General features: G+C 34.2%; 1 protein-coding gene across 14 annotated transcripts in view; it reads left to right on the top strand.

The window, feature by feature from the left end:
• The window catches only part of Epha5 (EPH receptor A5), a 356,875-nt gene that overhangs the window by 310,097 nt on the left and 19,453 nt on the right, over positions 1-27,325 (top strand). For all 14 annotated transcript variants that reach the window (XM_074042101.1, XM_074042104.1, XM_074042112.1 and 11 more), the window contains 3 exons: positions 18,026-18,087; positions 19,447-19,656; positions 22,957-23,106. In XM_074042101.1, the coding sequence (XP_073898202.1) occupies positions 18,026-18,087; positions 19,447-19,656; positions 22,957-23,106 (422 nt within the window). The remainder of the gene's footprint in view (positions 1-18,025; positions 18,088-19,446; positions 19,657-22,956; positions 23,107-27,325) is intronic.

Below are 27,325 nucleotides of genomic sequence, written 5' to 3' on the forward strand. Positions count from 1 at the left end.
AGGTTTCTTAAAAGTTGAAACATAGATCTGCCATATGATCCAGCAATCCCACTCCTGGGGATATACCCAAAGGAATGCAACACAGGTTACTCCACAGGCACCTGCACACCCATGTTTATTGCAGTGCTATTCACAATAACTAAGTTATGGAAACAACCAAGATGCCTCACTACTGATGAATGAATCAAGAAAAGGTAGTATTTATGCACAATGGGATTTTACTCAGCCATGAAGAAGAATGAAATCTTATGATTTGCAAGTAAATAGATGGAACAGGAGAACATCATTCTGAGTGAGGTTAGCCAGGCTCAGAAGACCAAAAATTGTATGTTCTTCACATGTTGACTTTAGATCTAGGACAAATACAGCAATGTGGTTGGACTTGGGTCACATGACAAGGGGAGAGCACATACAGGAGGTATGGAGATAGGTAGAAAACCCAAAACATGAAAGTGTTTGATGTCCCCACTCCAGTGGAACTAATACAAAAACTTTAAAGCAATAGAGATCAACATGAGAAGGGGATCAAGAACCAGTGTAAATATCAGTTAGAGATGAATCAACTTGGGTTATAACATATTTGTACATGGAAGCAATGCTAGGAATATCTCTGTATAGCTATCCTTAACTCAACTAGCAAAAACACTTTGTCTTTCTTATTATGCTTATGTCTTCTCTTCAACAAAATTAGAGATAAGGAAGTGGAGGGAGGAGACAGTGGGGGTGGGGTGTGGAGGGAGAAATGACCCAAGCAATGTATGCAGATGTGAAAAAATGAATAATAATAAAAAAATGGTACTATGATTGGGAAGATAGTTTTCAATTTCCAATCTGATCATCAAACAATCTTTTTAATGCAACTACCTTACTATGGTAAGACTACACACATAAGGAAAGCAAGGTTTTTTCAAGATGGAGACTAGAGGGAGGAACCAGATAGCATGTGTTCCTTAAAGTAAAAATTTTCCTGAGATGCTGGAGACACACCACACAGGGAAAACCACCAAGAAGTGGCAAAACCCCAACACCTCCACACCCCCAGCCTGCACATAGCTTCCCCATGCCACAGTATACCGAGAAACCAGGAGGGCTCCTGTGACACCAAGCACCAGCTCCTTAAGTACTTGGCAGACCAACAGGTGAGCAAATAAGTGGCACACAGTACTCCCACAGCCACCCCTGGGAAAAATCAGCATAGCCCCCTGGACAGACTGTCCCCTGCCCCCGCCCCCGCAAAAAAAATGAATAAACAAGCAACTGAAAAAAGGACATGTAACAAAGTGGACAGGGCATCCTGAGCACTGGAGAAAGGGGGAAGGGGTTTTCTCCATGTGGCACACTCTGCCAGAGAGTGGAGGAAGGGCACTTCCCCACGTGAACTGTAAATAAACAAGGACTACAATCGCAACAAGCTGGTAGGGCCCTACACTAGAGAAAAGAAAAGTAACAGGTGTCCAGAAGAACCTTAAATAAACAAAGCCAGATGGACTAGGTGAGTGAATTGACTCATCCCTGAGAACTGTAATAAATAAAGCCTGCAGCAGCAGCTGGCTGACAGTAGGTGCCAGATGAGCTGCAGCCTCAAAAACAGAAGATGAAGTTTCACCAAGCTGTCTCCAGATCCAATCACCTGGTTAGACAACCACAGAGTTACCGATTAAATACCAACACCAAGACTGGATGCTGAAGGAACAACACCACAACTACTAAGATGGAAAAGGCGTGGTTTCTGCACCTGAAACATATTCTTTTATAGTTTTAGATACCCTTTCTATTTTTTTCTTTTTCCTTTTATTACCATTACCATTTTTGTTTTCCTTTGATGTGACAATGACAGAACCTACTACTCAAACACCAACACTAGGACTGAAGTAGTAACTCCAGAAACAGAACTATTAAGGCTGAAACTTTATTGATTTTGAACCCATTTTTTTTTCTTCTTCTTTCTCTTTCCCTCTAATCTCTGTTTAGCTCACTGCTGATTAGTACACTATCTCTCCCTGTTTATTTCCTTGGTTTTGTATCATTTTTTTCCTTCTCCTTTATTTTTCCTTTAACTTCTTTACTTTTTTCTCCTCTTACCCCTCCACTCTAGATACCATCATTTTTACTATTACTAGCTAGACAATACTAAATTGCACACAGTACAAGGAAAGTAACAGCAGCAAGTGGAATGATGGGAAGATGGAAAAGAGAGGAAAACCATTTTCTCCCCAATAATAAATTAGTACAGGAACAAGAGGGAAATGAAGAAAACAGAAGCTCAGATCCAGACTCCAAAAAAAACGAAGATAAACTATGCCAAAGAATCCAATGAAGCCCAAAAGAACACCTGAAAGAAGAAATTCTGCAAGTAATCAAGGAGAACTTTATAGAGATGATACTGGATATGGTCAACCAAAATGTTCACGAGACATTCAAGAAATTCCAAGACAACAAAAACAGAGAATTTGAGAAAACACAAGAACAAATAAAAGACACTATAGAAACACTGTATAAACACTAAGGTGAAACAAAGAACACCATAAATAGAGAGCTAAATGAACTCAGGATGAAAATAGACAATATTAAAGAGGAAGTGACCAGGATACAGAAAACTTCAGAAAAAAGAACAAAACAGAAATAAAAAACAAAATGGAAGGCCACTCCAGCAGGCTAGATCAAGCAGAAGACAGAATCACAGAACTCAAAGATGAAATGGTAATTAAAGGAAAAACTGAAGAACTACTAGACAACTCAAGACCTGTAAAAGGAACATGCAAGAATTCAATGACTCCATCAAAAGACCAAACCTGATAATCATGGGCATTGAAGAAGGAGAAGAGTGCAAATAAAAGGAATTTGTAATATATTTAACAAAATAATAACAGGAAATTTCCCAAATCTAGAGAAAACTATACCCATTCAGGTACAGGAAGCCTCCAGGACACCAAACAGACTTGTCCAAAATAGAATTACCCCATGACATATTATCATTAAAACAACAAGCACAAAGTATAGAGAAAGAATATTGAAGGCTGTAAGAGAGAAAAAAACAAGTAACTTACCAAGGTAAACCTATCAAAATCACAGCAGATTTCTCAACAGAAACATTAAAAGCAAGAAGAGCATGGGGTGAGGTCTTCTGGGCACTAATGAAAATAACTTCAACCCTAGGATACTCTACCTAGCAAAACTATCATCCAAAATAGATGGAGCAATAAAAGTCTTCCATGATAAGCAGAAACTAAAACAATATATGACCACAAATCCACCTCTACAAAAGATTCTTCAAGGGATTTTGCACACAGAAAGTGAAAGCCAACATAACCATGAAAGGACAGGCAGTACCAAACCACAAGAGAAGAAAAAGCAAGAGAATAGAGAGTAACATCGATTTAGCTACACAGAATCAAACCCTTAAACCACTGAGACAACTAAATGACAGGAATCACCACATACCTATCAATATCAACACTCAATGTTAGTAGACTTAATTCCCCCATCAAAAGACATCATTTGACAAACTGGATTAGAAAGGAAGATCCAACAATTTGTTGCTTACAGGAGACCCATCTCATGGACCAAAATAAGCATAGGCTTAGGGGAAAGGGCTGGAAGAAGAATTACCAAGTCAGTGGTCCCTGCAAACAGGCAGGGGTAGCAATACTTACCTCAGACAAAGTAGACTTCAAACCAACACTGATCAAATGAGATAAAGTACATTCCATACTAGTAAAAGGAGAAATACACCAAAAGGAAATAACAATTATCAACCTATATGCACCCAACGTCAACGCACTGAATTTCATCAAACATACCTTGAAGAACATAAAAACATATATAAACTCCAACACTGTGGTAGTGGAAGACTTTAATACCCCCTTATCACCAATATATAGGTCATCCAAACAAAAAATCAGTAAAGAAACACTAGACCTAAAATGTACCATAGAGCAAATGGACCTAGTTGATGTCTACAGAACTTTTCATTCAACTTCTACAAAATATACATTTTTCTCAGCAGCCCACAGAACCTTCTCCAAAATTGATTATATCTTAGGGGCACAAAGCAAAACTCAGCAAATATAAGAAAACAGAAATAATACCATATATTCTATCTGATTATAACGCATTAAAGCTATAACTCAACAACAAAAATAATAACAAAAAACATGCAAGCAGCTGGAAACTGAACAACACATTGCTCAATGACCAATGGGTCATCAATGAAATACAAGAGGAAATTAAAAGACTCCTGGAAGTTAATAAAAATGAAAACACAACCTACCAGAACCTATGGGACACAGCAAAGGCAGTCCTGAGAGGAAAGTTTATAGCCATGTGTGCATATATTAAAATGACTGAAAGATCTCAAATTAATGATATAATGTTACATCTCAAACATCTAGAAACAAGAACAAGCAAATCCTAAAACAAACAGAAGGAGAGAAATAATAAAAGTAAGAGCTGAAATCAATGAAATAGAAACCCCCCAAAAAAAAAATACAAAGAATTAATAAAATGAAAAGTTGGTTTTTTGAAAAAATAAACAAGATAGACAGATCCCTGGCAAACCTGTCTAAAATGAGGAGAGAAAAAACTCAAATCAGTAAAATTAGGAATGCAAAAGAGTAGATAACAACAAACACCATGGAAGTCCAGGAAATCAGAGGCTACTTTGAGAACCTATATTCTAATAAATATGAAAATCTTCAAGAAATGGATAGATTTCTAGGTACTTACAATCATCCAAAACTGAACCAAGAGGACATTAATCACCTGAATAGATCTATAACACAAAATGAAATTGAAGAGCAATAAAGAGTCTCCCAAAAAGGAAAAGTCCAGGACCTGATGGATTCTCTGCTAAATTCTATCAGACATTTAAAGAAGAAAAATACCAACCCTCCTTAAACTGTTCACAAAATAAAATGGGAAGGAAAACTGCCTAATACATTTTATGAAGCAAGTATTACACTCATCCCAAAACCAAGATAAGACACCTCCAAAAAGAACTATAGGCCAATCTCCTTTATGAACACTGATGAAAAATACTCAATAAAATAATGGCAAGCTGAATTCAACATGTTAAAAAGATCATTCACCATGACCAAGTTGACTTCATCCCAGGAATGCAGGGGTGGTTCAACATATGCAAATCAATAAATGTAATACAGCACACCAATAGAAGCAAAGATAAAAACCACTTGATCATCTCAATAGATGCAGAAAAAGCCTTTGATAAGATCCAACGCCAGTTCACGGTAAAAGCTCTAAGAAAACTAGGAATAGAAGGAATGTATCTCAACATTGTAGAAGCTATATATGACAGACCTACAGCCAACATTGTACTTAATGGGGAAAAAGTGAAACCATTACTTCTAAAACCAGGAATGAGACAAGGATGCCCACTATCCCCTTTCCTATTCAACATAGTACTGGAATTTGTAGCCAGAGTGATAAGGCAAGAAGAAGGAATAAAAGGAATACAAATAGGTAAAGAAACTGTCAAAGTATCACTATTTGTAGATGATATGATTCTATCCCTTAAAGACCCAAAAAACTCTACCCAAAAACTCCTAGACACCATCAACAGCTATAGCAAGGTGGCAGGATACAAAATCAATTTACAGAAATCATTAGCTTTTCTATACACTAATAATGAACAAAATGAGAATGAATATATGAAAACAATTCTATTTACAATAGCTACAAAAAAATTAATTCCTAGGAATAAACTTAACAAAAGATGTGAGTGAACTCTTCAAGGAAAATGATAAACCCTTGAAGAAAGAGATTGAGGAAGAATATAGAAGGTGGAGAGATCTCCCATGTTCATGGATAGGTAGAATCAACATAGTAAAAAATGGCTATCCTACCAAAAGCAATCTACATGTTTAATGTAATTCCCATCAAAATTCCAATGATATTCATCAAAGAGATTGAAAAATCTACCCTAAAATTCATTTGGAAACACAACAGACCACAAATAGCCAAGGCAATACTCAGCAAAAAGAGCAATGCTGGAGGTACCACAATACCTGACTTCAAACTATATTACAAAGCAATAGCAATAAAATCAGCATGGTACTGGCACAAAAACAGACATGAAGACCAATGGAACAGAATAGAGGATCTGGATATGAATCCACACAACTGTACCCTACTTACTTTTGACAAAGGTGCTAAAAATATATGATGGAGAAAAGCCAGCCTCTTCAACAAAAACTGTTGGGAAAACTGGTTAGAAGTCTGCAAAAAACTGAAATTAGATCTATGCTTATCACTCTGTACTAGTATTAACTCAAAATGGATCAAGGACCTTAATTTCAGACCCCAAACTCTAAAATTGATACAGGAAAGAGTAGGAAATACTTTGAAAGTAATAGATATAGGCAAGGACTTCCTCAATGGAACCCCAGCAGCTCAGCAACTAAGAGGAAGTATAGACAAATGGGACTTCATAAAACTAAAAAGCTTTATGAAGCTTTTTTATGAAGCTTTATGAAGCTTTTTTATGAAGTTTTTTTTGTTGTTGTTGTGCTCAACAAAAGAAATGGTCTCTAAACTGAAGAGACCATCCACAGAGTGGGAGAAAATATTTGCCAGCTACACATCAGACAAAGGATTGATAACCAGAATATATAGGGAACTCAAAAAACTAAATTCTCCCAAAATTAATGAACCAATAAAGAAATGGGCAAATGAACTAAACAGAACTTTCTCAAAAGAAGAAATTCAAATGGCCAAAAAAACACATGAAAAAATGCTCACCATCTCTCGCAATAAAGGAAATGCAAATCAAAACCACACTAAGATTCCACCTCACCCCTGTTAGAATAGCCATCATTAGAAACATCATCAGCAGGTGTTGGCGAGGATATGGAGAAAAAGGAACCCTTATACACTGCTGGTGGGAATACAAATTAGTATAACCACTCTGGAAAAAAAATTGGAGGCTTCTTAAAACTCTAAACATAGACCTGGCATTTGATCCAGCAATACCACTCTTGGGGATATACCCAAAGGAATGGGACACAGGTTACTCCAGAGGTACTTGTATACCCATGTCTATTGCAGCACTATTCACAATAGTTAAGTTATGGAAACAGCTAAGATGCCCCATTACTGATGAATGGATTAAGAAAATGTGGTATTTATACCCAATGGAATTTTATGCAGCCATGAAGAAGAATGAAATCCTATTATTGCAATAAATGGATAGAACTGGAGAATATCCTGAGTGAGGTTAGCCAGGCCCAGAAGACCAAAAATCATATGTTCTCTCTCATTTGTGGACTTTAGACCAAGGGCAAATCCAACAAGGGGATTGAACTTTGATCACATAATAAGTTGAGTGCACACAAGGGAGGTATGAGGATAGGTAGGTAATCCCCCCCCAAAAAAAAAAAATAGCATTTGATGTCTTCAATGCAGAAACTTAAAAGCAATAGAGGCCAATAGGAGAAGGGGACTAGGAACTAGAGAAAAGGTTAGTTCGAGAAGAATCAACTTAGAATATAACACATGGGTATGTGGAAGCACTACTAGGAATCTCCCTATATAGCTATCCTTACCTCATCTAGCAAAATTCCTGGTCCTCCTTATTAATGTTTATACTCTCTCTTCAACAAAATTAGAGGTAAGGGCAAAACAGTTTCTGCTTGGAAGTGAGAGGATGGGGGGAGAAGAAGGGGTCTGGGGGATTACAGGGGGTAGGGGGAAGGAGGGGAGTAATGACCCAATCATTGTATGCACATATGAATAAAGAAAATTAAAAAAAAGAAAGCCAAAAAAAAAATAAGGAAAGCAAATTTTAAATGCTTAAAATATGTTTTTGTTTTTAACTTTCTGACCTATGTGAATTACAACTATATTTCCTCTTTTCAAATGCAGCTCTCCCTTTTCAATTTAGGAAGTCTTCAACTTGTTTTTAATTTACCATGTTGCAACTCACTTTATTTGTGTCCTTAATTTCATGCTCTCTGATCTGATGCTAATTTATTCAGAAAGTATTCTCAACCTGCAGCACACAGATAATCAGACATAAGTGCAACTAAATCTTGTGATTTTTCTGATTGAAGCTGAGGCAGGGAATCTGAAGTAGTACCCTATGGGTGGTGTCATTGAAAGCCTTCATCTTTCCTCTGTCACTTGTACACCTGACAGAAGTTTGGGCCCCCATTCAGATTTCTTATGTGTTTTTTGTTGTGAACAACAATGCATAACAAATAGAAATTTATATTATAGAGAAGTTTATATTCTGGATGATGTAAAAATCTCATAAGTCCTGGCTTAATTAACTCATTTGCAGTTCAAGATACTTTGCTGTTACATACACAGTGCCAGCTTTATTATTTAATGAGAGTCAAAAAAAAGAAGAAAAAGTTATAATTTTCCAATTGTAACATGCTTAATTCTTAAAGATTTCTTTTTTCACCAGTGGAAAATGATTCAAAGTAACTAAATGGATATTCCTGTTAAGCCTTAGACATATTCATAGTTTTATTTGTTAATATAGGATCATGCACAAATAAGCTTGCCTCTCTTATACAATAAGTAAATTGAAGCAAAATACATAGTAACTTTAAAGTCTTTCTCATTGTTTCTGTATCCAAGGAGATGAGGCAGTCAATGACAATTTGTCACTTAAATTTCCTCCAGATTTTGATTTATCATTTGATTTATAATTATCATTCAAATATATTGTCTTTTTCTATCTTACAAGTTCATTTTCTTTTTACATGTCCTTAATTACTTATAAATGAATGCTATCCCAATAGTCTAAAGCCAGTCTTCACACTTTGACAATTTCTCACCTTAGTCTTCTACATATACATTGCCCTCAAATTGATTTTAGGACATGCTGCTTTCCTGTCATGTGTCTTAAACAAGAAAACAAATTAAGTAAAATGTACATTTTTTTATACTTAACCTGGTGTAATGTGGTCAAATTTCCAAATTCCACTATTTCCTTTTAAAATTAGTATATATTAGTTGTACCAAGGGGTTTCATTTTGATATTTCCATACATGCATATGATGTAATTTCATATTTACCCCTTCTAGGAGTTTTTACTCCTATTTCCTGCATGAGGCACAGAAAATGTGTCTCTGTGTTTTCTCATTTTCTCTCTACATATATTTTGTTGCACTAATTCTTTTCCTAATAAACTTTGCCATCATTTTCACTACAAAAAACAATTTCTCCCTTCTATTACTCCTTATGCCCTTTCCCCCTTTTACTCCCACTATTTCCTTTCCAGAAAGTTCTAAACTTGTTCTGGTTTTGTCTCTTTAAGATACTCAGCCCGTGAATGTCAGCAGCATTTCTCTGCACTGTCATGCTGTAGGTCACATCACAGTTATGCCTGCAAATACTTTAACACTCTTATTACACAATGGGATCCTTGAAACTGACATAGGTTGATAGCCTGCTTTGTGTTTATCATAGGGCCACACACTTTAGGTAATTTTTTTTTTAAAAAGACATGAATGAAATGAAATAAGTGAATGAATAAATGAGAGCTATGTAAACATTTAAAACAATTTAGAATGATGTAGTTTTTATTTTAGTTTAAAAGCTTTATTTTGTAAAACCATGAGCTTTCAAGAAAAAATAAAATTCATAGGCAATTCTGTGAAAAATTTTCATAGGCAATTGTATTTATCAGCAATTAGTATTAATAGTGGTTAGTATTGTTTTAAGAATATACAAAGCATGATGCTCTTGATATATTATATCCTTTAATTTTCATAATAATGCTACATGATAGATATTTGCTTTCATTTTATACTTGGCAAAGTTAATATTCAAGAGGAAAATGCCTTTAAATATCATCAAATTGGCAAGTCATAATGCCCAGATTTTGAATAGGTCTGTCTGACTCCAGAACACAAGCTCTCAAACAATATATGACCAATTCGTATTTCATCTTTCTGTAAAAACTGGACAAGAATTGTTCATTTAGCCAAAAAATATCAACCGATCACTAATACAAGTCCATCTCTATTAATCAGTGGAAATATAACAAGATATGTAGACTGAGTTCTTGCTGTTTGAGAGCTTACATTTATGTGGCTGAAATTGAATGAATAAATATGCTTAAAATATTTTAAATGGAGCAAACCATGATGGGTGAGGGTTTTAGGGACTGCTTCTGTTGGGGGTTAGTGATTTCTACTTTACTTAGATAAAACTTGAATATAATGAAATTATGGGCTTTATAGACACCTGGAAACAGAACGTTACTGAGGCTCTAATAAAACTTACATGAAATGCTGTAGAAGCAGCAAAAAGGCTAGAGCTGCTTCAAAGGAATGAACAGGAGGCTTATAGTAAGAACTTAGTTAAAGATGTAATAGGCAGATAGATGGTGTAAGAACTCTTTATTACCTGCACTAAAAAAAACCCTTCTATTTTGTGCTTTTAGGACTTTAGAGCCAACATATGATGGACTCTGAATTATATATTCAGAGAGATAGTCAAGCTACTGGGTTGAGAATAGATGACAGTAGCCAATGTTTGCATGGGAAGACAGTGAGGAAGCTACTGGCATTGTTCACAGATCATTATGGGTTAAACCAAGGTAGTGATCTAACATGATAGTCACTGGATTCTGTAGATAATTTGAAGGCAGTCTCAATAAGGCTTCTTGTGATTTGGACGTGGGATGTGAGAAAAAAAAAGCAGCCAAGGATAGTTATGACTGTTTTTCTGGGTACCTCAAACAGAGGAGTTGTCATTTATAAGGAAGTGTTGAGGTGGAGTAAGACTATGGCTAGTAATCAGCAGTTTGGTTTATGGACATGTTGATTCTGAGAGGCATGTTAGTATACACTTGCAGAAGTGTGTACAGAAGTTGGATTTTGCCTTTATTTCTAAGAACATAAATGACAGTGTTTGAAGTATGCTTGAATTTCACATTGCACAGAAAGAAACTGGATACTATGAACCAGTAATACACCATGATGAAATTTAAAACCAAAGTGAAAACAGAATTTAGCTTTAATTTGATAATTATTTTTCTTTTTTAGGACACATGTAGTTGTTTAAGAAATACTCATAATATAATTATGTGAAACCTATAAATTTTCTTATTGAAAGAAACTAAATTCCAGTCATCTAAAAGAAATATAGATCTGATGAAATAGAGATTAACTGAATCATAGATTGACTGTTAGTCAATAAAGTATTAAACTTCAAAGAGATTTTCATTATTAATAAAGCAAAGTTGTCAGGTTTGATAAATTTTTGCTTCTCTACCTTCTAAAAATAATAGTAGTGATGAAAGATAACTTAATAATGAAACGAATAATTTTTGACTATATAATTAATTGTCATCCAACTTCATTAATGTAGCACAATTCTAACTCATTTTTGAGGAATGAACATCAATTGAGGAAATTGTTTTCAATGTAAAGAATCTGAAATAAGAGAGAATATTTTGGAAAGCTTGGAATTTCTACCTGTAGAGACATCTTCATTTTCATGTTCCTTTCTCAGGCATGTAGACTTTTGGTTTTATTGTGCTTTTCCAAATTAAAATCATATAATTTTTTAAGTGTTTTGCCTTAATCTGCTAGCCAACAATTAAAGAACTTGGCAGAATTAAAATATCTCAATATTTGTATAACTGATCCATGGATTTTTATTGTTGCTTTTGTTGTTTTGTTTGTTTTCTCCTTTTAATAAGGACTTCTGTTCCTTGTATAAGCATTTAATCCTACTTTATAGTTGACCATTACCAGTTAATAATTGATTCACCATACTCATGTTTCCCTAAATTTCCCTTGAGGTTAAAATAAGTTATTTCAAACAACTACAAATATAAGTATACTAAATGAAATACAACCCAAATAGGATGGTATAATAAAATAAAACTATAGATATAAAAGTATATGCAGAGCTTGTATTTAATCACTTACAGCTCACAAAGTGCCTTTAAGAGAAACCCAGTGACAATTATTTTCCAGCGAATTATGGTGCTTCTAAGTGAAATGCTCCCTGATAGCCCCAAGTGGTGTTTGTAGATGAACTAATGCTTTCAGAAAAGCAGATAATATAAATCCAAATAAAATAAGCCCCAATTTAACTGCAATTCTTGTGGTGGGACCTTGCTTAGTGTTTCTCAAAACTTAATGTGTCTCTGGGGTTCTGTTAAATTGTAGACTCTGTTTCAATCGATCCAGTTGGGGCCAGATATTTTATACTTCTAACAAGTTCACAGGTCATATGTCTGCTGCCTGTCAGGGCCATCCTTCGAAAAGCAGGGCTAGATCAACACTTCCTAAAGAACCTCATTTCTTACTAACTGTGCCATCAATGGTTAAATAGTTTGCTATGAAATGATTATCAAGTTTGTATTGACAGAAAAAAGTGAATATTTGTGAACTTCACATTTTTTCTCTGAATAATGTTTTTTATAATATCATGGTTTTAGAATTCTAATAACAATTAATAATAATATAGTGCTTTGTAAAGATAGGCATTCAATAAATCAATAAATATCTTTTTTATGATTATCAATAATAAAGGCAAATTCTACACATGATGTGTTTCTCTTGTATTAACTCTGCATACTCAGTAAATAATATAAAGTAATATTAAAAACTCTATTCTGTGGTTAAAATCATGCTTTGACATGCTTTATAAGCTCTTTTTATATAGATTTTTGATAATATTCTTTCAAAAGTATTGACAGATCTATTCTTTGTACTTCAAGCTGGATAATGAAAAATGATTCATATAGTATTATTGAATTTACAAGGGTTAGAGTAATCCATGTTAATTATTGCTATGGCATTCTTGCAGGCTAGCAGGACTTGAGACAAAACATAAGCCAAACTAAATGTAATTAGCATTAAAATGACTCAAGCATGAAAAATAACCGAATGGGTGCTGAAGTGTCTTATTCTTGCCAATAAAAAAAGATCCTGCTTGTTTGCAAACATTAATTTTAATTGCTTTTCCCTCATTATTGGAAATAAGAGAGATGGTTTAGGCCCCTATCATGTTTCTCACATAACATTTTTGTGTTTGAAATTATATCCTACACTGTCTTAAGTCATTAATCTGACTTTTAAAATGAGGTGATGCTAGTCGAAAAATCTCACAGATTGAATACCAGGTGCCCATCTCCTCAAAAGTCATCATGTTTTTTCTTTCCAAATGTACATTATTCAGTGTTAGTAAGTTTTCCAGTTAGTGCATTCTCTTTAGAGTATTCTGTCTTTTAAGTTCAGTGAGTTTTGGGTTGAATTTCAGATTTTAAACTAAACCTAAAATGAGATACTTTTACATTGGAATGCTATCCAGATTCTACTCTTGGACATTGAGTAAGCAGAGGTAAATACAGTTGGCCATCTGCAGGTTTCACATCTGAAGATTTCAACAGATTGAAAATATATGGGAAAGGAGGAGAAATGCCTCTATAGTGAAAATGTACAGACTTATTTTCCTTGTCATTATTCCCTAAATAATAAACTATGACTATTTTCATAGCCCTCAGGTTGTATTAGGTATAAGTAATTTACAAATGTTTTAAAGCGTTCAAGAGGAGGATATTCACAGGAAGCTTGTGATGAGTATGGTATTTTATTTTTTTCCTTGATGAACAGAAGAGATTCTTAATAAAGTACTTGCAGACCAAATTCAACAACACATTAAAAATATCATACACCAGGATCAACTTGGTTTCCTTCAGGATATGAAGGATAGTTCAAAAGTCGTAACTCAGTAACTTTAATAGAGCATATAAGCAGAATAAATCACAACAATCATATGATCATCTCAGTAGTTACAGAAAACACCTCTGAGATTTTAGTATCTACAGGTATTGGTATGCATGGGAGTTCTGGACCCAATCCTGCAAGATACTAAGGAATGACTTCATTTATTACTGACCCATAAGTATAAGAAGAGACTCTAAAATATGGAAAGTTAGGGAGAAAAACCAAATTGTAGGAAAAGAAAGAAGAAACTGAAAATGTTATAATTGGATACATAGGGAAACCCTGCAAACAAGGACATGGGGTAAAGTAGATAGTGATAGTGTTTTGCTTTTCTTTTTTTTTTCTTTTATTATTCATATGTGCATACAAGGCTTGGTTCATTTCTCCCCCCTGCCCCCACCCCCTCCCTAACCACCCACTCCACCCCCTCCCTCTCCCCCCACCCCCTCAATACCCAGCAGAAACTATTTTGCCCTTATTTCTAATTTTGTTGTAGAGAGAGTAAAAGCAATAACAGGAAGGGACAAGGGTTTTTGCTGGTTGAGATAAGGATAGCTATACAGGGTATTGACTCACATTGATTTCCTGTGCGTGGGTGTTACCTTTTAGGTTAATTCTTTTTCATCTAACCTTTTCTCTAGTACCTGTTCCCCTTTTCCTATTGGCCTCAGTTGCATTTAAGGTATCTGCTTTAGTTTCTCTGCGTTAAGGGCAACAAATGCTAGCTAATTTTTTAGGTGTCTTACCTATATCCTCACCCCTCCCTTGTGTGCTCTCGCTTTTATCATGTGCTCATAGTCTAATCCCATTGTTGTGTTTGCCCTTGATCTAATGTCCACATATGAGGGAGAACATACGATTTTTGGTCTTTTGGGCCAGGCTAACCTCACTCAGAATGATGTTCTCCAATTCCATCCATTTACCAGCGAATGATAACATTTCGTTCTTCTTCATGGCTGCATAAAATTCCATTGTGTACAGATACCACATTTTCTTAATCCATTCGTCAGTGGTGGGGCATCTTGGCTGTTTCCATAACTTGGCTATTGTGAATAGTGCTGCAATAAACATGGGTTTGATCAAAGCATCTGCCATTGAGAGAGCTAAAAGATACTAAGGAGGGAAAGATAAGACCTTATTCCAAAAAGTCTACTGGAATTCAGTTCTCCCAACTCTTTGTAATTTAACAATCTTGTTAACAATTTTCTGTAAGGGAGAATGAGAGTGAGTCACATCAAAAAGATCTCCGGAAACACAAGCTGATCTCAAAAAATAAGGCCTCTAACTATTAACATCAGCACTTAAGTTCAGCAGACATGTAGTGTTTTAATTCTAACAGCTGTGAATTTATTGAAACACTTCTACGATGTCTAGTTAAAAAGCTAGTGTCAGAGGTAATCACATTGTTCCCTTTATGTAAATATTCAAATTCTTTCCCCAGTATATCTCAGTCTCTGAAATCAGGTGAAGGAAGGGTCAGTGTCTAATGAAGCAGGTTACTCTAACATCATGGATGGTATAAATTCTAACGTGTATGGGCCTGTACCAAAAGAGTTTGTCTGTCATCCCAGGAAGTAGTACACTAATTTTGGATCTTGAAAGAAAAGAACTTTATACAAAAATAAAAGTCTGAAATGGTATCTGAGATGTGAGTACAAGACCAAAAGGGCCCTAAATGGAATTTTACCTACTGTAGGATTCATCTAAGATACTTTAAAGTGGATACAGCAGTATCATTAAAATAAATTTTAACTTGAAATTATTTCTCTGTTCATGAACATTGATTACAATTATAACAAGGATAAAAGCACATTTACAAACACAATCTAAATTGTTTGTTTCTTTTTCTTTTCATACTGTGTATTGTATCCCAATCGAGTTTAAAACTCCATATTCCTCACTTTATTCCCTGTCATTTCCTAATTTAAAAAATAGCAATGGGCTCTTTCATGACACGATGCCTAGACACATGCTGCTTCTCTTCCTAGACACTGGACACCTTTTGTTACATCAGAGACCCTTTCCCTTTTCAAGTTTCAGAACAAATTACAACTCTGATGTACATTGTCAGCATACATGATGTTTCACCTAATGTCGGCATCAACAAACATGTCACATGAATTATTTTTTATAAACTTTTGTATAATTTATAAACTTTGAAGAGAATGAAGGAAATGTGTTACTTTGTAGTACACTGTAACATTCCATTTAAAGAATATTGCCTTTTAAGTATTCGTAAAAAGTTTCTCAGAGAGTTTCCTAACTTACTACTCTAAACATTGAGTTTTTAAATTATGTTGAAAAGAAAAATCATCTTTTTTCATTGTTATTTTTTCACATGTAAGCATCAAATATTCTATAACTAAATTTGTACTTTTGTACAGCTTGATGTGTAGAAATATTCAATCTCTAATTCTATGTCCTGAATTAATCAATTCTCCCACAAAGTATCCATCTGTATTAAGCTAAGAATGATGCATTTCATGATTATGTAGGACTTATTACATTTCATGATATAAAGTTTTAAATAGTAGACATATAAGTTAGTAACTCTGTTGCCAGAGATCTTTCTCCTAACTCAAAGTAGTTTAACTTAATGATTATGTTTTTATGTAGTTGTTTTTATTACAGAGTAAAGGGACAGTATTAGAATATATTTAGATCAATGTGGAATGTTAAAATGAACAACCATGTTTTAGATCTTTTTTAATACAGCAAGAATTTTTAGTCTTTTTTTTTCATCTTGCATAGCATATAAACTGTGTACCAAGTGCCATAATTTTATGGAGGCATAAGATAGTATCTGCTGTCTTAGGCAACTAATATCCAGCAAGAACATTTACCCACAGATACAGAGTTGATAAAGTTTATAATGTGATGATATAAATTAACTCATAGAAAACTCTAAGTAGTAAGATCCATTCCAATGCCTTGAATAAAATCACAGATACTCATAACAACCCTGTGAGGTACATGCCACTATTATCCTCATTTTAACAGAGGCACAGAGATAATTGACTTGCTCTAAATCTCAAAATAATGAGAATATTAGTCAGGTTGTTCAGAGCAGCAAAATCATACATATATAGAGATATGAGAGGCAAGCTGTTAAAAAAATTGGCTTATGTTATTATGACTGCTGAGGAGTCCCATGATAGACTGTCTATAAGCTGAAGACCCTGAGATACTGGTAGAGTGGTAGAGTCTAAGTCAGAAGACTCAGAACAAGAAAGCAGATTGTGCAACTCCAGCTGGAGGTCAAAAGCCTCAAGGAAGGAGGAGATCTGGTGTTAAGTCCTGGAGGTTTTATTTCCAAGAGAGAAAAATCGTCTATCCCACACTTGGAGAAAGGAACAATTAATTCACTCTCGTATTTGTTCTCTCCCAGGCCTGTGGTCAATTGCACAGTGCCTGGCTATGTTGAAGATATACCTTTCCCACACACTAAACTTACACATTAATCTTCTCTGAACACCTTAAGAGGCATACCCAAAATACTGATCTACCAGGTTTTTAGGTATTCCTTAAACTAGTAAAATTGAGACATTAAATTAACTATCACAGTGAATGATTGTTGTAGTATTAAAAAGCCAAACAGCATAGCTCCAGTCTATCCAACCAACATCTAGGCTACCTTGCATGACAGATAGGAATGAATACCTCCTCCATGAGAAGTGATGGTTTCTAGGGAAATTTTCACAAAGCAAGGGGAATTAGAGCAGCACTTTTAAGACTTGAAAAACTTTGTGTTGACTGAGATGGTGGGCATGGTGTAGAGGACAAAGGTAAATAGCCATAAAAAAAGTACTTATGAGAACATAGCAATAAAGGTAGGAAAGAATAACACATATTCAAGGGATCATAAAGTGGGCAGTTAGACATAATAACAACTTTTATTTAGAATTCATAGAGAGATGAATATATTCTAAGTGCTTTTCTGGATATTATTTGATATATTCTATCATTGTCTCCATTAAAATATAATTCTACTTTAATTTCATTTTTCTACATAAATAGCTTTGATATTGGCAATCATATGTGCATATGTGTGTGTTTGTCTTAAATGTCAGTTTATCACTGTGTGACACTTTTTTCTCATTGATCCAGTGCACTCAGTAAGTCATCATAATGCCAAGAGTTTACATGTTATTCAAATCCAAAGAGGGCATTTTGAAAATAAATAAATAAACACACACACACACACACACACACACACACACAGAGAGAGAGAGAGAGAGAGAGAGAGAGAGAGAGAGATCAAAGAATACCACTCTCTAATCACACTTTGTACCATTCTGTTTTCTTTTCAGGTAAACCTGTGATGATCGTGACAGAGTATATGGAGAATGGCTCTTTAGACACATTCTTAAAGGTAAGATTTTTAACTAATTTAGTTATTCAGTGTTACTTATTAAAAAATGTTTGCAAGATCCCATCTCAACAGAGTGAAGCTGAGCATGGTGAGGCTCTCCTGTCATCACATCTACAGCAGCAAGCCTAAAAATAGGAGTATCTCAGTGTAGACCTGCTTGGACAAATACAGAGAGTGTATCTCCAAAATAACCAGAACAAAAAGGAAAGGACTTGAGGCATGGGTCAAGTGGGAGAGCACATGCCTGGCATGTGTGACGCTTTGAGTTCAAACTCTGATTCTACCAAAAAGAAAAAGTACTAACTTTCTAATAGTACATGTTATCAGGCTGAGCCAGAAAAAAAGTCTACAGTGTCCATACAAATCACTAATGAAGGTATGAATGGCAGCCCATGAATGCTCACAACATACATAAGGACCAGTCACCAGAATGGTCATGTTGTAGTAGACAATAGCCAATACTGTCAGGTTTTCCAGGTTTCAGGAAAAAATATGTGCACATCTCTAAATTTTAAATATCAGCAACTCATTTGATTACTAGATATTTGTGTCAGACAATATAAGATATTTGAGGTCTGATTAAATGTACAGTTTTGCAATTAGTAACTTCAAAGTCATGATTATTGGTATTGATTGGGAAAGGTGATAATATGATGGCCTTGGAGACAATTATAAGTGGAATCTGTGCTGTAACTAGAATAGTGGTCCACTAATAAGTCAAATCAATTTCTCTTCCAGTTCCCAGCTGCTAAGGCATTTTCTTGTCAATTTTCAAACCCATATCTTCAGGTTCTCAGGTCTCTAAAGTCACGTGTTCACTTTATTTCAAAATAATCATCAGTTAAGCCTTCTGAGTATATGCAACTGTATTAAGTTTAATGCTTTTGACAAAAACAACAGAATTCCAAGAATTCTTAAATATTTTACTGATCAGTGTTCAGTCATCCTTCTTCAATTTCTGCTATAGAAACTGCCTTATCTCCTCTGGACACTTCAATTTTGCCTCAATATGTCTGTTCAGCTAGCTTCTTTTTAATCACTTCAGAAAATATGCAGTGGTAACAACAGCAGGCTCTATGTTGAAGTGATGAACAACTTCTCTGATGACTGAGAATAAAGGAGTTACAATATAAAAAATGAGATTTTGACAAGGGCTTTCAAAGCCTTTATCTGGTTTGACGAGATAAACATTACCAGTTAACTATACCATTTCTAATGTTTTCTATTCTCTTTCAGATAAAAATTGCATATGAATTTTGATGGATGATAATATTAATTTGGAGATTGAAGAAAGATCTTTTTATTTTTTCCTTCTGTGACTGGTATTGCTTGACTAATATTTTTACATTTTCCTTGCAGAAAAACGATGGGCAGTTCACTGTGATTCAGCTTGTTGGCATGCTGAGAGGCATTGCTGCAGGAATGAAGTACCTTTCTGACATGGGATATGTGCATAGAGACCTTGCTGCTAGAAACATCTTAATCAACAGTAACCTTGTGTGCAAAGTGTCTGACTTTGGACTTTCCAGGGTCCTGGAAGATGATCCTGAGGCAGCCTACACTACAAGGGTAAGATCTAACAGAATGCATTTCTGATACACTGGACTAGAGTCATTCAATTTTTAAAGATTGTAAGGGAAATAGCAGAAAGGGCATTCCTCCAAGAAAGTCAGAAGGAGACAAAAAAAAAGCAAGAGACCTCCTTTATTTGGTATCAGAAAATTCAAATATTCAATTCAGATAAGGAAAATATTCACCTTCTGAGTCTCTATTTCTTTCCTAAAGATATGAAAAATAGAAAGTCTGACTATCAGAATGGATGCAAACATTTAATTATAAAATTTTAAAAGTAAGAGAAAACAGTTAAAGATGGAATCTCCTAAATTAAAATATAAAGATAGATAGATAGATAATAGATAGAAGTGATGCATACATATATGTAAACATATAAACACATATAGAATTATTGGATAATGTTATTAGTTTTGCACTACAGTGTCCTCAATTATAAAAATAATACTGAAATATCTGGACCCTGTCTTTTATAAATTTACATTGCAGGAGTAAAAAGAACTATTCTTGCAGAAACTATTGATTTTTCTGGAGGTATCGCAATGCCTAAATACTCTTGTTATATATTACGAAAACTGTTAATTCTTCATCTATGAAAAATTGATCACTTGCTCATATGATCATAATTAGCATAAATCAATATGTTCCAGCAAATTAATTGCTTCCTGAGTTAATATGATATATATTATTGATAAATTCCCTGTGGAAAACTATGAATGTTAGTACAACAAAAATTTCTTGATAGTCTATTATATTGTACTTCTTATATTTGGATCCCTTAAGATAAACAATGTTTGTGTACTTGTAAATCTTTTCACTGCCATCAAGTTAGATATCATCAATATCTAAACTCCTTGTGGAGATAAGGATTTGTCATGTATCCTTTCTCTGTCCAAACTGGCTCACTTTTGCTTCAATACAGAATAACACTTTTGTCATCTTTTATGCTTTTAAAATAACTTTTATTAGCATACATTAATAATACAATGAGGTTTCATTGTGATAATTCCATAGATGTGTATAGTATACTTTGAATAAGTTCACTCCATTATTAAATTAAAAATATATATAATATGTGTTCTTATTTAATTCAAATTTTTAAAATTACATCTATTCATAATTTAACAATAAATTCTTTAATAGCTCATAAGGCTTTTATCGAATTTTGTTTTTACATTGTTGCATTGTGACTCATGAACTTGTGGAAATTTGTACTGTGCTTAAGGGCAAGAGTAATTTATCAAAGCAAACAAAACCTTCCAAAGATGACTTTACTAAATCAATAAATTAAATGATGAGATATCTCTCCCCTTCTATGCTTAACTATCACTGTCATTATTTGCAATAAATGAAACCTTAATTAAGAATTCTTCTGGGATTAGAATTGCACTTAATAATTTGGCCTAAATAGGATTGAGGTTATGGGAAAGTCTATTGCAGTATAATAGGTTGGCATCTTAGTTAAGTAAAAAAAGTGGATTTTTCAAGGACTGTATCATTGTGTCATGCTGCAGAGCTTTGGGGGAGAGACAGAGATCCTGACACTCTCAAGACTTACTTCTCTGAAATGGGGTATGGTAATACTTTGTGTAAGATGATAGATAAATGATAAGTAGGTAGGTAGATAGATAGATAGATATAAATGATATAGATATATAGTGAGAAAAGAATAGGTGAAGGAACTTCAGAGGATATTGATAACACATATGGTGGTCAAGAACCAGGAGGTAAAGTTCAGTGCAATAAGCTACCATTCTTAAGAGGCACTTTAATTATATATTATAAAATATCACAACTATATATATGATGTGATCTTGCCTGTAAATACCTAAAGTAAGCTGCAATAAAGTTCTCTTCAAATGTTGGTATGTATATGCCACAATTTTAACATGACACAAATTGTCATTTCCTCATATATTTTGAAAGTTTGTTTTACAATAGCTATTTATGTCTCATTTTTTTTCTATTTTGCAAATTAAATCACTTTTCTTTCATACTAAGAAGGCCTGTGGTTGTCTTTTTTTGTCAGAAATTTTCATTCTCTCTCTCTCTAAATGTATATGGGTTTGGTGCTTTTAAATATTATAATAAAAACTTATTCTGAAAGAATCAGGGTATATAAGTGTTTATTGTGTGAACTAAGAGTAGACATACCAAATCAATTTTTCTACTATGTAAAAAAAAAATAAATTAAAAATGTGACTTTTCCCAATAATCCAAGTTCAACTATTTTTAATTTGATTGAGTTAAACGAACCCATTTCTTAGGTAAGATATTCTAACTAAACACTAAAAAAGGTAATCAGAAAAGAGTAAATTATCATTTTGAAATACTTTGCATCCATGTATGAAGATAGCAGATAGCATACAGAAATGCTGAAAGCTGTTGAATAACGAGGGATCAAGGCAATACAGTAAGTAATAGAGGGAATTAATCTGATTTAAGATGATATGTACATGTGTGAAATACCAAGGCAAAATCCCTTGAACAATCTATATACACTTAAAAACATGAAGGACAAGAGGGTAAAACGGGTTCTGTCGGGGAGTGGGTACTAGAAGGGTGGAGTGTAAATGGAGAGGGCAAAAGAGGGTGAATGTACTTTCTATACATGTTTGTAAAAGAAAAAAATAATTAAACCTGTTGGAATTGTTCTAAGAAGGAGGGAGGGGAAATGAAGCAGAATGGGGGGGTGAATCTAATTAAGACAGATTATAAGCACCGTTCTATATGTCACAGTGAATTCTCCTTTTACAACTAATACATGCTAATAAAAAGTATAAAAATGAAAAATAAAACAATGTTGAGAGAAAGTAAACTTATTTTTTTAACAAATTCAATTTTCCTGCTTGTCTTAATAGCTGTTAAACTTCTGAGGGTTACATTAACAACCTAGACTTTTTGACTTACAATTTCTGTATTAAAAAAGGAAATGTGCATGGAATTTGATCCCTTCACTCTCTGTAAAAAATGCTGAGAGTATATACCTTATTGATTTGCTTGACTGCCTACTTTCCCCTTCTTAGAACTGCTAACCTGAGGACTGTAATTGAGATGTGAGTCCTGAATGTGTTCTAAGAGTCAAACAGAATTTAAAGAAGAAACCTTCTGGACAGCAAATTAGCAGTTAGTCTACAAGTGCTTATGGGCTGGGAGATGCAAAAAGAGATGGCATGCTGTCAAACAGATTCATTTAAAAATGCTACATCTCTTTCTAGATCTTTTCAGCCAGGCAGCAGTACCCCTAGATACCTTTGATGTATGTGAAGATTTTTAAAATAGTTTTCTTAATTTTAGGGTGGCAAAATTCCAATCAGATGGACTGCCCCAGAAGCAATAGCTTTCCGCAAGTTCACCTCAGCCAGTGATGTCTGGAGCTATGGAATAGTAATGTGGGAAGTTGTGTCTTACGGAGAGAGACCCTACTGGGAGATGACCAATCAAGATGTGAGTCTTGAACTGCTCCTTCTCAAGTTGAGGATGAAATGCTTTGTTCTCTGAGTCCAGGCACTTACAAAGTTTTTCATTTCTAAAAATGACAGTTGCTTGAAAAATATGAAATACTTTGCTTACCCTCTGATCTGTTTTGCTATTGTTGAAATAGCCTTTATGCAGAAGCTGAAAATGAGTTAGCACAAAAGAACAGAAGTTACAATTATATAAAAACCCAGTCCCTTGCAAGATGTTTTTTTTTCTGTATTGAAGTGATGCTTCACTCAGTTTATGTCAGTACTGTTTTCATAGATGAAGAAAGAGCCATCAAAGAATGAACACTGACAGGCAAATTTTTATAATTTGCATTTGATAAAGGCAGATAATAGTCCAAACTGAAAGAATGAATTCTGACGTAAGTAGTCAATGTTCTTAGATGATAAAAAGAAATAGTTTGTTTCTTCAAATTATAAAATGTAAGATAAGTTGTATCATGTAATTATTTTGTAGAAAACATATTTTATCCACAATAGAAAAATAATTTATACTAAGAATAATACAATCCTAATAGTAAAGAAATCATGAAAAATTCTTCTATTCAAGTTCAGAATGTTTACGATATGCATGACACATGACTCTTTGGTGTTTGCTTTCATCATTTTTCCATCTTTACAACTCAGTACACCCGTTTCCATTTTAGATCATGTTAAAATTTTGATATTTTTCCTTCAGATAACAAGTATAAAAGGAGTAAATACATATTGATCTTTTATTATGTGTCATACATTATGTTAAGTGCATTACAAAATAATAACTCATTTTTATTTAAAAAGCCAGTTTATTGAACCCTATTAACGCATTAGTGTAATTATTTGAAACATTGATCTTTTTCTTCAATTACTTCTTTCATCCATACTGTATAATATCTCCTTTCCCGTGCATGCTCTTAGGCATGGTAGATGCTATAACTCTTTAGATGACTTTTGTTAAAACAATCCCACACCAGTAATTAGCACTCATTGTCCAATATTAAAATTAAAATTCAGTCTAAATTGAAGTCAATCTGTCATAAATTTCAAAGTGTTTTCCCTAATTGCAAGACCACCATGACTTAACTTATGCAAATGAGAATGAGTGGTTAGATTTTTGTTCCTTCTACTGTATAAAAGTTTGTATCTGGATCCTTCAGGATTGACAGGCCTAGAGAGGCCTGAGACTGGCCTTGGACCCTGATCCTCTTATGTATGGCTCCTGCATAACTAGGTTTAGAGCAGTGCTCCACCACACCTGGTTTATTGATTGAGACGGGGTCTTGCAAACTTTTATCTGGACAGAATTTGGACCACCATCCCCCTGATCTCCACATCCCAAGTAGCTGGGACTATAGATGTGAGCCACTGTGCTTGTTCTAATGACTGTCTATTTTGTTTCTGGTTTTTTTTTTTTGTAGTGGATTTTGAAATCAGGACGTCACATTTGCTAAGCAAGCAATCTACCATTTGAGCCATGTCATCCCTTTTTTCTCTAGTTAATTTGAAGATAGAGTGTTTCTTTTGATTTTTTTATTTTTTGTCCAGGCTATTCTGGATCATGCTCCTCTTATTTCAGGCTTCCTGCTGTAGGTGGGGCAACAGGTGTACACCACCACTCCCAGCCTTTTTCTGTTGAAATGGAGTCTTGCTAAATTTTTGCCCTTTCTGATCTCAAACTGCTATCCTCCCAATCTCTGCCTTCCAAGTAGCTAGGATTATAGGCATTAACCATAGTGCCTGGCCTAATGGCTTTCTTAAGGTCATAAAGACAGTAAAATTTATGCTGGGTATTTCAGCCTACTCTCCATTTTTTAATGTAATGACCACACTCTCCAATGGATTGATTATCTACTTCCTCCCTTTCATTTCCAGCCAGTGATCAGCCTTCAGAATAAATATGAAATATGAAACATCCAATTCAATGTATAATGACTAATCTGAATTGATCTAGGCTAGATTAATGCCTATTTGCTATTTATAACTGCAAAATGATGACATGGCCAGAGAACATTACATGATTTGACTTCTAAGTTATCTGGAGGCTCATTTCAAAACCACTTTCCCTTTAATTCTTATGAAAGTATTTTATTCTGGCTTGCCAGCTAGCCTTCACATGTTGCTCTCTACCATGTGTCCATTTCACTCAAGGGAATCATTTATCCCGTATTTGTGTAGTTAACTCCTACTCACATGAGATTCTGTGAGTTATGATTTTGTCGCTCAGAAGTTTGTAGCACATCATTCAGATTATTGGTGTCATGCCTGATGACCTTACATCTGTAACAGATAGCAGTTATAGATTGAAGTAGACCACAGTTCTAGGTGGATGTTCTTAAGTACTTCTGCTTGTATTGCCTAGGCTTGGTCATGGCCCTGAGGTCAGTGTTCTATACTGGTGCAATTTCATCATTCTCCACAAGTCTCTCATCTTCCTCTTGAGGCCAGTAGGCTTGCCCAAACCTGATGGCCTTACCAAGTGGCTGCAGTACAAGAAAGAGTTCAATTGTACCTCAAAAGGCAACATTACTGCTAAAATGCCATGAACCAACCACACAACCAGATGACTGGATCAACTACACTTCTTACCATGGGCAGGCAGAACACTTACATGGAGAAATAGATAGGTACAGGGAAATAAGAAGTAGTTGGAGAAAATCTCCTAATCCTTCACATCCTCCTCTTTGAATCTGTAATTGTCCTGGTGTAATCACTTTGTTCTGAAATAATTCTGGTTTTCTATCTGAAGTCTTTGTGTTCTAATTTCATTTGTTTGATACTTAATACCTGTTTTGGCATTTTAACATCATCCAGTGTTGTGTCACAAGTACTTTCTTTGTTATATTTAATGTTCTTTATTGTTTTTATTTTTTCCTGATTTTGGCCATTTTGATGTCTTCATACTTTTCTAGATAACATTATTTCAACCCACTTTGAAATCAAAGAGAATGCTGATGTAATATTTTCAGAAATTTATAAGAATAAAAATACGGATTTTAATTTTCTAGGTTTTCTAAGAATCTAGAAGTTTACAGAATATGATCATATAATCACAAACCTTCCTGAAATGTTTTCCTTTAACATAACGTGTAGTATATACTTTGTTATTTCCTTAGCATTTACTGTCTTTATACACTACTAAATGTGATATGCCTCAATTTCTATCCAGATTTGTATACAAGAGATATTACAGAGCAACAGTATTTGAAGATCATGATCACCGACTATTTTTTTGGCAAAAAAATTTTCTCAGACAGCAAAGTTGAAGTAGTGATATGGCTGTTTCAAATCATATATCCCATAATGTCTACATCAGATACTATCTGTTTCTAAAAGGTCTTTTGCTACCATGAAAATGTTACATTATCAAGTCATTCATTGTAATCTAAATCTCACAGAGAAGACCTTTCTCTGTGTCAAAGCAATAGGTTTCATTTAAATCAGAATTGCTGCTGTCATCACAAACTGTAGGAATGATAAATAATAAAAACAAACCGAATGATTAAGAAGATTTTAGGTAAATACCAGACTATGAACTCTGATTCACTCTTGAGAAGCCTGATAATATAGTAAGTTGAAGCCTGTTTGTTGATACAAACATTTAAAATGTCAACATTTTTAAAACGAAAAATACAAACCAAATTAAATTCATCATTTCATCATATTTTTATATTTACAGACAGTGTTTTTCTTTGTATTTATTGCTGAATGTATGAATACATGGAGTCTACTAAATACATAAATTCCAAAAGATGTCAAACCTATTCAAGTAAACTGTTGTTTAATATTCTCCTGTTAGACATATTTCTGTCTTTTTTTAGGCAGTTACTTTTCTTTGTTTTCTTTTTCCTTCAAATTTTAATCCAGTAGTTTTATTACTACCTTTGTTGTCCTAGGAATATCTGATTTCAAAAGATATCAGCCTACTCTGGTTAAGTATACCTCTCTTCCTCTTTCTATCTTTTGCTTCAATTTCTGATATGAAATAGATGTTTTTATATGTGCTGTCCTGGGATGTCAGTAATTATTTTAGGAACTGATACCCTCATGATAATTTCAAAAAGTTATACATAAAGTAATATCAATACTTCAGCTTAAAAATCTTATATTGTGCTGTGTAACAAACAAGAAGAAAATCTTGAACTTATTGGCAGTCGTCTTGGTCTCTAAAACTCTTGGTCAGTTTCAACTATTAGAAAAGGAAC

Source organism: Castor canadensis, chromosome 9 (assembly GCF_047511655.1).
Source record: "Castor canadensis chromosome 9, mCasCan1.hap1v2, whole genome shotgun sequence".
In the NCBI taxonomy this organism is placed as follows: domain Eukaryota; kingdom Metazoa; phylum Chordata; class Mammalia; order Rodentia; family Castoridae; genus Castor; species Castor canadensis.